At 38.1% G+C, this 14335-nt stretch overlaps 1 protein-coding gene across 2 annotated transcripts in view; it reads right to left on the bottom strand.

Moving 5' to 3' along the window:
* Chst9 (carbohydrate sulfotransferase 9) overlaps positions 1-3090 on the bottom strand; it is a 226838-nt gene extending 223748 nt beyond the window's left edge. Inside the window, exon 1 of one of the 2 annotated variants that reach the window (XM_035439065.1) lies at positions 2988-3090. In XM_035439065.1, coding sequence (XP_035294956.1) covers positions 2988-3087 — 100 coding nt within the window. In that variant the 5' untranslated portion in view covers positions 3088-3090. The remainder of the gene's footprint in view (positions 1-2987) is intronic. The other variant, XM_027404377.2, reaches the window with a different exon arrangement.
* Between the last annotated feature and the right edge of the window lie 11245 nt (positions 3091-14335).

Genomic DNA, 14335 nt, shown 5'->3' with positions numbered 1-14335 from the left:
ACATGAACCCTCACATGCATTTGCACACACATTTGAACACATGAACAACACAGATACATACACACATGCAAATTAAATATTTAAAGAAAGGACAACATGGGTACTATAAGGCAGTCTGTCATATGATGGCTAGACAGGTTTTCATTTCTCTGTCATCCAATTTCTCCTTCATTTCCAAAAGACTGTTTATCATCCTCCACCAGCAAGTCAGAAATGTTGAACAAGATTGAGTTTGGGATTCTGAAGTATTTTTATTAACTTAGAAGAAAAGCCCAGGAAAATCAGTCTATACTTCCATTTCAAAGGCCTCAAGTAAGGGTGTGATGAGATACACCTGAAGTGTACGGGAGGCCCAAACATCTGTGGTCCTAAGTGCTGGCTTCACCTGTGAGAGCTTCAGGAGCTGGAGGCAGCTCCTCTTATAAGGTGTGTGTGTGTGTGTGTGTGTGTGTGTGTGTGTGTGTGTGTGTGTGTGAGAGAGAGAGAGAGAGAGAGAGAGAGAGAGAGAGAGAGAGAGAGAGAGAGAGAGTTTCAAAGTGTCCAACAGACAGATTTGTTTTCAACTTTTACCATCAAAACATGTATTCTGGTTTTTTTGGTTTAAAAAGTGATTGTCATTTAAATACCTGATATTCCCAATGTTATTTTAAATGGATGAGAAATAGGTAGGTACCTCCTATGTGGGAAGCTACAGACTATGTGGGGACTGCAGCAGCATCAGGCCACCTCCCCGTACAGGTCTTCATGAAGATTCCAGCTTGTAGCAGAGTTCAGGAATATATGCTTTCCTCATTGCTTCATTTACTGGTATGAACCATTTCAAAGCATTTACTGATGCTGTTGCATTTGTTACACATGCATTGAATTACTCTTTTAGGACTTCTAAGAGATAGCAGACACCTTGTGAACTCATTACATCATAGTGATAGGCAACATCCTTCATTTTGTCTGGTAACTGGGGTAACAGGAATCTACCCTTTCACCAAAGTGTACTGGTGTGGTCATCATAGTGACTCAACATGGGTTTGAATCTGGGTTTTTCCCTCTTTCCAAATGCCCCGAAAATAGAGTCTTTGGATACATGGTTCATCTTCTGGAGTCTCAGTTTCTGTTGACAATCAACCATCTGCTCAGATATGAGGATTGGGTTTTTTTTTTTTTTTAACATTTCACACTTTTTAAGCTCTCAGCTAAATAAGGACTATGGACATGCAAGATGTATTTTATTTTCTTTACATTAGTGTGTGTGTGTGTGTGTGTGTGTGTGTGTGTGTGTGTGTGTGTGTGTGTGTGTGCACATAGACACATGTGCCATAACATGTATGTGGAGGTTGGAAAACAATACTGTAGAGTTACTTCTCTTTTTCCATCTTTACCTGGGTTCTGGGCATTGAACAGAGGTTGCCTGGCTTATACAGCAAGAATCTTTACCCACTAAGCCATCTTTTTGGCTCTGAGTGCATTTTGTTTGTAGACTCTTGTCCCATGATTTGATCATTTCTTAGTATATCTTGATTCTTACTGACAGTGTAATAAGTCTATATATGAACATATTGTCCTTTATGGACTGGAGACCGGAAAAACTCTCCAAAAGTTGTTGTTTGCAAATAGTTAAGAATGAGATCTTTTCAAGTTTGCCTCCTTTGCTACATTCCAGTCTACAGGGTTCCAATCTAGTCTTTCATTAATATCCACTTCTGAGGCCTCACCATGTAAGAATACTGACATTAGGAATTAGTTTCCAGAGAGATTAGCCTACACATTTTATCACATGAGGCTTCATTCAATATTATAAGTATTTATGCAAAATTATTAAATAACATAGTATTTCACAGTCATAGTTTATACAAATTTGGCTATTAAGAATACATCGTCGACTCTAGAAAATAATTATAAATAATCTTTTTAACCTAGACAATTGCACAAATTAAACAGATCCAAACTGTCAGCAAATGTAAACCAAGGAAGGTATTTAAAAATGGAAATAATCTTTAAACTCATCACACTAGTGACTGTACACTGCTATTCAATATTGTGTAGGAAATACTTTAAGGGTTTCTTATTTAGAATATCTTTAAGTAGGTCACAACTGGAAACAATTAAGAAATTACTCTGCTGCTACTTTATTTTTCTTAACAGGCATATACCAAAGTCCATTTCTTCCAAATGAAAACAAATGAATTTCAGTAACAGCCAAATGTATGCATTTCTGAGTTGTTCTCTGATATTTCCCTTAATATTGTCATTTTAATTATAAATATAACCCATTTAAGCAGTCACTGAATGTCTTCTATGTACAGGCATTTTTAAACCAAATGAAGAATACACAAGATGAACCTAGCAGTGGTTAGGAAAACATGGTCTATGGACCAAACCTGGCCTACCATCTCTTTTTGTAAAGTTTTATTAAAACACGAGTTCATCAATTTGTCCACTTGGTATCAGTGGTCACTTTTGTCACATATTATAAAGTGTTGAGTAGTTATGATAGAAACATTGTGGCCTGACAAATCAAAAAAAGTCTTGCTATTAGTACTGTAGAAGAAGTTGCTTCAACCTCCACTGAACAGCAAATGCTTGAAGAATTTTCATGTTGATGTTGAAGGTCAACATAAAAATTAGGAATGAAAAGCGATTCTCACGTAATTTGCTCTCATTTAATCTTGGTACTGATTAGTGAGAAGATCAGAGAGGGAATATGTTCTATACTTCCATAGGCAGTTGGCAAAAAAGACATTGATGTTGAGCTAAAGGGACCAGGATGCCCACCTTCATTATGACACGAACTGCAGAGAAAGCATAAAGCAAAGGGCCACTGGAATGTACAATATTTAAGATATTTACTCCTTTAAAGATTCGGGCATTTGAGTTGTGGACTTTGGAAGATTTCTGGCTTATCATATATCTGCCACCATCACAAATTTACTTAATACTGAGGCAGTATTGTAGATATCATTTAAAGGGAGAACATAGAGTCTACATGTTACCTGTGTGCTGTGCTTCAATCCAGACTTGCAAATACATGAAGAGCAGAAGCCCTGCTGTCCCAAACAGCAGGACAGAAAGGAAGACTTGTTTGGGGTTCATGACCACTTCAAATGGCTATGCTTCTCTTCATGTCCGAATCCAAAGATTACATTGTTTATTGCTCCATGGAGTTTCAATTTTTTCTTGGTGTCTTGGGGCTCATTCTTCAAAGCAACCTAGAATTTCAAACAATCCACATTATACATGTCTGGATTTGTGTTCGAATATGGTAAACAAAAGCAAGCGTGTGAACAGCACTGTAGTCTCAAATATGTGGTAACTCACTGAAAGAGGACCCCTGTAGGAAATACTCCAGGAGCAACTTGGTATCTTATCTGTGGAATATTGTGCACTCTTATCCCACCCATAATAAATCCCAGCATGACAATTTATCTAGTAAAAGGTTTGGCAGCATTTAAGCTGTTTCCTGTTGTAAAGAAGGTTTGGTTACTTTAACATGATGGCAAGGCGATGAACAGAAACAGAGTGGATTGCTGATGAATGGAGAATGAGGTTTAGGACATGCTTTCAGGATTTGGGAAACCCCTTCCTATCTTTAGTATCCAAGGACAGCAGGATGCTCAGTCCACTTGGGACAAAGGATACAGTATCCTCATGTAACCATATGCCTCCTCTAGGGTACATTAAAACATCTCTATCTAGGCTATTTACACCTCCTCCCAACATAGCATAAATGCCACGTGAATATCTGCAGCAGGCTACTATCTAGGGAATATGCTTGGGAAAAGGCTTCAGGTTCCTTTCTGATGCAGTTGTTTGTTTTTGAATATTTTGATATGTAGTTGTTTGGATCTGTGAATGAAGTCTGTACACGTTCATTACAGATGCTTGTTTTTGCCAAACATTTTCAATCACACATTTGACGAATCCGTAGATAAGGAGGACTGACTATATACAAATTTCAAAACTGAAAAGTTCAACTTAGCATTTTTCATTCAGGTAAAAATAACAGATTTAAATGATAAATTTACAATTGTTGTGGGGCATAAAAAGCAGAAAAGGCTTGGGTCTAAAAATTCCCTCTCAAAAGAACACAATTAATGAACTTTATTAGAGAGCATAAAAAATCCACCTGGGCAATGAAAGATCACTTTAATATAAAACAAAAGAAAGCCAATTCAAATCAGTTTTTTCTTTGAGCAAACTTACTTTAGTCTTAATTTTGTTCTGTGTCACTCACTTCTGAGAATCTAAAGGAAATGTGACCATTCTTCCTAGAAAACTATGAGCACTCCTAAGAGCCTGTACCCGATGTTGGTGTCTGCATGACTCCCATGAAACTCAAGGGAGGGTCGAGGCTCCCACTGAACCACACCAAACGTCATGGGCCTCACCTGGTGAACAGTCTGACAAATGGGGTCACTGCCAAGACTGTATCTATGACATCCAGAGAGCCTTTTTGGCCACACACCACATTTCCTCTCTGGAAAGGTTTCTTCATTATGAAGACATTGTACACACTGCTATGTCTATTACTCATCTCTTATCCCAAATAGGACTCAAAATCTTTGAGGAGAGTTTTTGAGTGAGAATACTGATATATCTTATTAAAAGGCTAGATTAGTTAGCTTTTTGTTGCTTCGATAAATCACACCAATAAAAAGTGACTTGAATAGGGAAGTATTTATTTCATCTTACATTTGACAGTCCAGTATTGATGGAAGCCAGGACAGGAGCTCAAGGAGGGAGCTGGAGGCACGAATGAAGGAGACTCTACTGAGGAATGCTGCTGAGGTTTGCTTTCCTTAAGGGCTTTCTCACCTTCTATTTTTTTCTCCACTGTTTTACATTTTTTACTAAAATAATCATGTCATTTCCCTATTCTCTTTCCTTAGTCCAACTCCTCCCATACCCCTTAAATTCCTGGCCTCCTTTTTTGTTATTATTACACATTTATATGCATAAATATTTAAATATAGCCTGGTGAGCCCACTTATTCTTTTAATCATGTTTTACTCACATAGTTGTGGGGCACATTCCCAGCATTCCTTTCTCTTTCAACACTGAGACCGTGCACATGGACTGGCACCTTTCCTGTTGTCAGTTCCTGAAGCTCTCTTTCTACTTTCTAGTAGCTCAGCTAAATGGAATCATCAGTATTTTGTTGTTTTGTTAAAGATTTATTTTTATTTTGTGTGTGCAAGTGTTTGTCTACATGTACATCTGTGCATCATGCACATGTCTGGTGCTCACAGAGGCCAGAAGATGGCTGAGATCACCTGGAATTGGAATTAAAGACATTGTTAGCCTCCATGTGGATACTGAGAACCAAACTCAGGTCCTCTGCAGAATAGCAAGTGCTATTAACCACTGAACCATTTCTCAATACTGGTCTCTCTTTTCCCTTCTCTTCTCTTCTCTTCTCTTCTCTTCTCTTCTCTTCTCTTCTCTTCTCTTCTCTTCTCTTCTCTTCTCTTCTCTCTCTCCTCTCCTCTCTCTCTCTCCTCTCCTCTCCTCTCCTCTCCTCTCCTCTCCTCTCCTCCCTCCCCTCCCCTCCCCTCTCTTCCCTTCCCTTACCTTCCTTCTTTCTTTCTCTCCTTCCCTCCCCCTCTGTCTTCCTTCCTTCTTTCTTTTTTGTGATTGATTTTTGTGTCAATTAGCACAATGCTGCAAAGGTTTGTTCAGATTGTAGTTTGTTCCAAAATTCTAGTTTAAGGACAAAAAGAATTTGATAATTTGGGTTACCACAACTTGTTTGCCCACTCACCTCTCAATGGACGCTAGGGTGGTGTCCACTGTAAGGTTACTGTGATAACCTCTGTGAAGATGAGGTACATGTATCCCATTCAGAGCCTCTTTTCAGTACTGCTTCTCAGCACATTTCCAGAAATTCTAACTTCTGGGTCACACAGTAATGCTATTGTGGAGTTGTGAAGTTTTGAGGAAGCCATGGTGGTTCTTCCACTTTTTATTCCTGCTAACATTGTGCCATGTTTCAGTTTCTTTAAGTTCTCGTTCTTTTCTTTTTTGGTCTGGCTTTTTTGTTGTTGCTGTTGTTTGTGTGTGTGTGTGTGTGTGTGTGTGTGTGTGTGTGTGTGTGTGTGTGTGTGTTGTTTGTTTTTAGTTAGTGTCTTACTATGTAGGTCAGGCTGTCATTGAACTCATGATCCTCCTGCCTCAGTCTCCCAAGTACTAGGACTACAGGTGTGGCCTACCATGTTGTGCTCAGATTTTTTTATATGCTTACTAATGCTCATTCATTTGTCTTCAGTTTTCACTTGTTTTTAGTAATTGTAAACCTAATGAATGTGAGATAGTATGGATATAATTTTCATTTTCTTAATGAGTAGAGATTTTGAGCATTTTTGTGTGTCTCTTGACTGTTTGTATGGAAAAATTATTTATAGAAATTCTTTGTTCATTTTATTTTATTTATGTTTCAAGGACTCCTCCTCAATTTCTTGCATTCTGACACACTCCAGGACCACCTGTCCTGGGGTGGAACCACCAACAGTGGTTTGGGCCCTCCCATATCAATCATTAATCAAGAAAATGCCTATAGATACATCCACAGGCCAATCTGATGGAGGCAAGTCCTCACCTGGAGTTCCTTCTTCCCAGGCAACTCTAGCTTATGTCTAGTTAAAAGTTAAAAACTGCTATGAGTAATTGTAGGACCAGTCAAATGATAGTATTTAGAAATATTTTTTACTCTCTTTCTCTCTTCCTTTCCTTCTAGTAGTATTTCATTATATAATCCAGTTAAACTCTGGTTTCTTCTGTGTCCACCTTCCAAGTACTGAGATTAGATGTGTATCACCACATGTAGCTTAGTCATTGTTAGGAAACCAGGTTTTACACAGAACTTGGCTTCAAATATACTATAAGGTCAGATTTCATGGGGGATGTATAAGGTATTTAGAATGATTATTTGATTAGCAAGAAAGTATGCACAAACAGAAAAAATCCACCACAAGCATTCATTTTATTTACGTTTTAATTGTAATTCTGAGAGGGCCAGAATTGTAATTATAATTCTGAGAGAACCAGCCATGGTTGTTAGCATCTCCAGTCACTTGTTCAAACCAGCTTTTCTCAGTTCCCTAAGGAGTGGCAACTCAGTGATTTTACCAGCTCTTGGGGGGATTTTTAGTGTTTTGATTGTGGCAAGAAAGCAAGTTTTAAAGATGCCAAAAGTCTGCTGAGTTGAGGGCTAATATGTTGCACCTATATTGAATGAAATCTAAATATACATGGGTACTTCAGGCATCTGCAGCAAAGAACAACTTCCATGGGAAACTGAGACGAAGCTAGCTTTCTCCTCCTTTGCTAACTTCAGTTAAACAATGAACTAACATATGTCCTGTGTATATAAGAAGATGCAGATAGGAGGAAAACAGTTAAAACAAATCTAGTACTAACAAAGAAATCATTGTTTACAAGAAGAAATAGACTTTTACAACCTATCCACATTTTTAAACTCATCTCACATGAGGAAAGATAGAAAGAAAACTTAAGAAATGACAGTGGTGTCACAAACCCACGGGATGGTGGTGTGAGAGTCCACAAAAGCACCGCTTGGGGGGTTGCAGAGGAAAATTATTACCTACAATGCTGGAAATAGATTAAGGATTGCCCTGATTTTTTTTTCCCAGAGGTGTTGCTATCCTCTCCTCCTGGGGGAGGAGGCAGCAGAAGAGCCATAATTGTTATTATGGCAGATGTGGGGAGGACTTAGTGATTAAAGCCACAAGGCAGAAAGGCAATCTGGTGTAAAGCAGAGAGATCCGTTTGTTTTTCCTTCATCTCAGCCCATTAACCCAACGTTGGCACGAGGAAACGGCTCTCATTAAACACAGGTGAGGTGGTGAGAACAACTGTTTTGCTTTAAGCAAACCTGAAGGTCAGTCGTGATGGGAACATGCACCTATTTGGAGATCATATATCTACCTCCAAGCCTGCAGGAAAAAGTGTAGACTGTTGGAAACTGAAATTACTTACGAAGAATTGTACTTGTTTATGTGCAAGCACTCAGTGACATTTCTACAGCTTAAGGTTTCCTGGGCTTTGCAAAGTCCCTTCTATTCCCACTTGCAGACACAATACCTTCAATTTAATGATACCTAAAACTTGTTGATTTGAAGTCCACTTGGAGGAGGGGTAACAGACTAAAGCAATGACTGTATTTGACAGTTTATTAGGAAATCCATAGTTCTAACTTGTGAGTGGTGAAATAAAGACTATTAAAGTACGAAAAAATAGTTTGTATGCCTTTATCACTTTATTTTCTTAGTTGGTGTTTCCACAATTATGGAAAGAAGTACAAACATAATCACTTCATGCCATTACGATCCCAATACATGAAGCATATTCCTTTAAAACATGCAGATCATCAACAAAAGTATTTTGCTACTTAAGAATAGTAAAACATTATTAAATTAGAGGTAATTTATAAAAGGAAATTTTTAAGTTGCTAACTTTGGCAGAAGTTCATGATTTTAGCAAGAAAGCAGTGATTTGGGGGCAAAGTTAGTTTTAGGATTAAATTATACAGGCAGTTCAGTGTAGAAAGAACCCAGAGCATGGGTGCTTGTCTCCGGATTTAATGTAACATTAGGATTCAGCACTCATAGCTCCTCACCTTATCCATAGTGGCTAGATCATTCCTTTATTTCCCATCCCAGACACAATGATGGACTACATCCATTAACTTCCCACCCTAAGACATCCTCTGTACTTGTCCACACATCTTGGTCCGATCTCTGCAGAACCTATGTAGTCACTCTCCCTCCATCTGCTCCAGATTCCTGTGAAGGGTGGGTCCATCTACCCATCCTTGACTATGTACTCCAAGACTCCAGAATTGCTTGTTATCCCTAGACAGGCTTGCAGTCAGACAACTTAGATCCAGACTCCCTGGAGGTGGTGATGACATTGCATGGCAGAGCTTATGAAAGGGTTTAAAGTTTTCAATTTTCTACTTTGATTTTTGTTACTGTTTTGATTTTCATCATTCTGTCTGCCACTTGAATGTCTTATTCATATCTCCTCCCTAATTTTCTGACTTTTTGGTGTGTTTATTTTTTGTGGTCCTAGGGATAGAACCTGGGACCTGGCACACTGGAGACAAGTATTCTTGCACTGCGCCCCACCTCCAGCAGCTTCTATTTTCATACTGTGTGTGTGTGTGTGTGTGTGTGTGTGTGTGTGTGTGTGTGTGTGTGTGTGTGTGTGTGTGTGGTGTGTTTTAAAGATTTTGGCTAGTAATCACTTATTTATATTGGTATAACCTTTCTTTTTATGACTTTTTCTGTCTTGCGTATAGAGCTGATTTTAACTATTGTTAGCATGATGTTCTTGACCATGGTAGACAGAGCCCAGAGTTAGCTGGGTTGCAGATTCTGGTCTGTTTCCCTCTTTCCTTAGACCATGTTCACCAGGAGCTCCACAGTTATAAGGGAAACCGCCACTAGTTGCTTCGTCAGCAATGTATTCCTTCTTCTCCTTCTCCTTCTCCTTCTCCTTCTCCTTCTCCTTCTCCTTCTCCTTCTCCTTCTCCTTCTCCTTCTCCTTCTCCTTCTCCTTCTCCTTCTCCTCCTTCTCCTTCTCCTCTTGCTCCTTCTCCTCCTCCTGCTCCTCCTTCTTTTTCATTTTGATGTAGCTGAGCACTTCCCTCTTTATCTGTCGCTAACACACACAGGCAATGATGTCCCAGATTCATCAACAGCATCTTTCACACCTACAGCTTAATAGACACACGATTTCTGTCCATTTCACAGATGTTTATTTGCTTGTGTTCCTGGTTTTGAGTCTGGTTATAACCTCATGCTCTCTCCTTTCCAAATTCCATTTATCATTGTTTAGTTTGGAGACTAGACTAGGAGAGTAAACTGTAAGCACACATCCATCTCTTTACCAGAAATCTCTATGTCATTGTTCAGGTCTAATTTACTTTCTCTATAAAATCAGGGTTACAGCATCTATTCTATGTATCACATAACATTAGAAAATACTAAGTCAAACAGAATGTGATGGTTTCGGAAAACCAGCATGAACCTTACCCGAAAACATTTTATCAATATCACTTAAGGCTTTTCATTTGTAAGCATGGTAAATGTGCTTAAAAAATAAACATTGTGAAGTCTATTGCTGCTATCAGGCATATTGAGGTTAAACTCTGTTATGTTTCTAATAATATTAAGTTCTCTGTGGGCAGGTTATAATTAAAGGGATGGAAATTGAAATCATGTTCATTGAATAGATCTTTGTGTTAATAACCAAAACCACCAAATCTTGAATAGATAGCTCAATTAAATGAAGAATGTGACCTTAATGTACATTTTAGATGAGATTGGGTGTAGTTTGTGTGATACCACAGTAGGCTTAATTTACTATTTAAAAACAATCTTTTGTTCACATGCTAGGAGTTGAACCCACATATTCCCACATATTAAGCATGTGTGCCACTTAGTAACACTCCATTCCACTCATCAATTTATCATTTATTACTTCATTGACAATCTTAGAGACTGAATAATACTGTTTTGGTCCATTTTTCTAACACGAAATTCTGTAAGCATCTCCACACTTTCACCAAATCCTGTTTCCTTTGACAAATGTTATTTTAAAATAATTAGGAGTCATAAGAATAGTAGAATCTTATGTACCCTGTTTCCAGTTTCCTCCAATGATAACATCTTTATATGCACAGCATCATTACCAAAATAGAGAAGCTAGGGGTGTTACTTTGGACAGATTACAAATGTTCCCCAAAGAGGTCCAGCTCACATTTACAGAAGCTGGTAAGCATGCTATTTCTGTGGCAATAAATAATGTTGATCACAAAATGAATGTGAGTTGCTAATCGGATAACTTTAAATAAGAAATCCTTCTTGGTTATCTGGTTGAGTTCCTTTTCATTACAAATGTTCTGAACAGTGGAAGGGGGGAAAAAGAAGACTCGGTCTGAGACAGGCAGTGAGAAAAGGACTAGATTGACCTGTGTTAGCATGGCAGGTGCAAGAAGGGTCTAGATGTTGGTTCTAGAACCAGAAAACACAAAGAAACAAATTGGTCAGGAAATGGTTCAGCTGAAACCTTGATTTTAGACTGCTTCTTCCTTCTGATCTACAGACCTATATGATAAAAAATTCATGTTGTTTCAAGGCACTGAATTTAGTATAATTTTTATAGTAGAAATAGCGACAAACTATGTACAATACCATTAAAATACCATTTTGAAAGAAGACAGCTGGCAAGATTGCTATGGATGGGTGTAATGACACTGATAGTTTTCAAATATATTTCAGATGGTTTCCCAAGTTTTGTGTTTTATAACTTACTGTGCAATTGCTCAACCATTCAGTGTGTTCTGCCACCCATTCCTTCACTAGACATTAATACGTAGGTGTTTCTTTATTCATATTGTTCCTGTGATTTCCTGTACAATTTATTTAACAGGTACCTTCTACTTTTAGCTATGGTAATTAAGATTTAATTATATAAAGTATTTAATAAGACAAGGCTTTGCTTTTATATTCTTTGTTTTAAGAAAAAAGTTTTGAACTCTTTTATTCTACTATTTAATACTGTGGTTTTACTTTTTAAGCAATATAACCTTTCTTTAAAGACTTTGTAAGGCTAAATCCAAATGCCCCTGGAAGCATTTGTTTGTATTAGATGAGACAAAACACTCAAAGCAGTTATTGCTAAATGAACCATTCATTCCATACTTCAATTTTGCTTGTCATCCCACACCTGGTCTAAAGATGTTTAGAGCTTTGAATATTTTAAAATGTTAAGCATGCATGAAGTAAAACCAATGTGGGGTATTACATTTCTTTACATGGAACTGTAAGGATGTGTAATGTATATTCAAATGTCAGTCAAGACTCCTCAAGACCACCACTGACTTCATTGTGTAGAATCACAAAGATCACACTAACCACATGCAAAGAAAATACAGAATTCATTCTAGTTTACTAAGGGCACACATGAAGACATGGGTTCTTAGAGTTCCAGCCTTTGGCCACAGGAGAATGAGAAAAGGCACTTGGGTAGATAATCAGTAAAATAACCCAATGGGATATGTCAAACCAGCTAAGAGAAAACTATGGATTGTTAAGGGAGTTAGAAAGCCAAATGAAGTGATCTTGTTTTGTTGTTGAAATTAATATAATTTCCTCAAAAAAGGTGACTAAAAACAAGGCTTGTGCTGTAAGCTTGGGATCTACAGTGGCCTAAGAAACAAAAATTACAGAGGAGTAGAAAGTAGAGCTGAAGAATACAGAAGTGACTGTTGTGTTGCTGCTCTATGTAGAAGCTCCATAGTTTAACATGGATTGTCCTTATTCCTAGCTCCATGAATGGGCATATAAGAGTGTAATCTTGGCAGTGTGTGTTCCTTGTAAAAATAGTTGGCTCAAAAATGGACCCTAAGTTCATCTTCATTGAATTTGAGAACAGGCTGGCCTATGTGAGAACCTGTTTCAAGAAGCCAAAAACCAAAACACAAAACAATAGCAATGTATTCTCTCCTGGTCTTGGAAGCTGAAAATATGATTTAGAGATATACCCTCTTAGATGATATGAGAAGATTTTGTGTTTGCCTCCTGGGCTTCTGGTAACTCCAGGTATCACATGGCTTCTTAGATCTGGTCTATGCTTTGGCTTCACATGGCCCTTTCCTCTGTGTGTGTTTTTTTCTTTTAGAAATGCAGCAATAGGCATACCATGGGTTTTAAAGCCCACCCAGATATTGCAGTATTATTTCACCTAGATACTTTTAATCTAATTGCAACAGCAGAGGCACTTTCCTTAGATAAGGTCGGGGTGTTAGGATATGGGCATAACTTCGAGTGTCATCAGTCAACACTTTACTCCAGCTGACTCTTGGTTTGTCCAGTGAGAGTGATCATGTTACAGAGGATCTATTCAAAGTAAATAGCCCAGGCTTGACGATGATGGAAAACGATATTTTCCGTCTTACTGAATATGAATAAAAAAGCTTACATAGTTCTTCCTGAGCTCAAAGCCCTCTGGATGCCCTGATGAAGGCCAGGCCCGACACAAGCTAGCACAGAGCAAGACCAGGCTGAGAAGTCTGAAGAACAGGGAATTAAAACTGCCTAGACTCTGCCTGTGCTTGCTCTGACTCTGAATTTGTTAATTGAGAGAGCCAATACTTCCCCTTTATTTCTCAATCTATTGCAAAGCAATTGCCAGTGGAGTGAGGAAATTAAGGGATAAATTATACAGCAGTTTTATCAGGATAATCAGAAAAAGATAGAAATAAGTATACTAACATTTCTTGAGCATTTATTACATGCAAGGCACTGCTCTGAACATTTCATATTGATAGCTTTATCCCCATAACAAACTTGTTTCCTTGCCAGACAAGATCTACATGACAGAACCATTTAACTACATTGTTTGTACAGTGCTTCAGGAGAGATGAGGTAAGAGAGACAGGCAGAGACAGATCCCAGAAAGTCTCACTGTCCAAATGGTAGTGGTAGCTGTGTCTTATAGACAGGATGAGTTAATGAAAGGTTTGAAGGAAGTAGAATGATTGGGCTTGCTTTTGAGATGACCACTCAGAGACAATGTGAAGACTAGACTGAGGGGAGGGAGAGCCATAGACATTTGGGTAGAGATGGGGTAGAACCCCAACAAGAAGGCTGGACTAGGTTCACTCAAGTTCTCATTCCCTCAGGTGTTTTCACTTATGTGTTTCTTTGTCCTTCATTATTGTCAGTGATCTTTCATGGTCATCACTGATGCAAACCATTGAGACTGACTACCTGAGTTCAAATCCTAACTTGAACATTAACCAGCTTTTCAACACTGGCCATTAGAAAACTTCCATGTACCCCAGTTTCTTCACATCTACACTGTAAATAATGAAAGTACCTATCACATGAGATTGATAGGAAGCTATCAAATTCAAGAAAACATTTAGAAGGATTCTTGCCCACAGAAGCCATACACAGCATCAAGATATTGATAGCTTTATATCCCACAATCTATACATAGAAGCAGCTGTTTCATAGATAGTTGGCTAGGGTTTGTTGAAACTGTGGCTATTTTTAATTTAAAAGGTACTCTGGTTTACTGAGAGGTTTGTTCTTTCAATCATATTCATTCATTCTAGTCAATAAATATCCATTAGTCCCCAGTATAAATAAAACTCTGTGCTAGGGAAAACCAAGATAAACAAGGTTTAATTTCTGATCACTATAAGAGAATATTTTAATATGTCTGCTCATATTTTGCCCAAGTTGATTCTACTAGAGTTTTCTAGAACAACTCATAACAAATCTGTTCCCTCCTTTACATGACAGACTTT

Source organism: Cricetulus griseus, chromosome 2, assembly GCF_003668045.3.
Source record: "Cricetulus griseus strain 17A/GY chromosome 2, alternate assembly CriGri-PICRH-1.0, whole genome shotgun sequence".
NCBI classification, from domain to species: Eukaryota; Metazoa; Chordata; class Mammalia; order Rodentia; family Cricetidae; genus Cricetulus; species Cricetulus griseus.
This window is presented reverse-complemented; position numbering and strand designations above follow the sequence as displayed.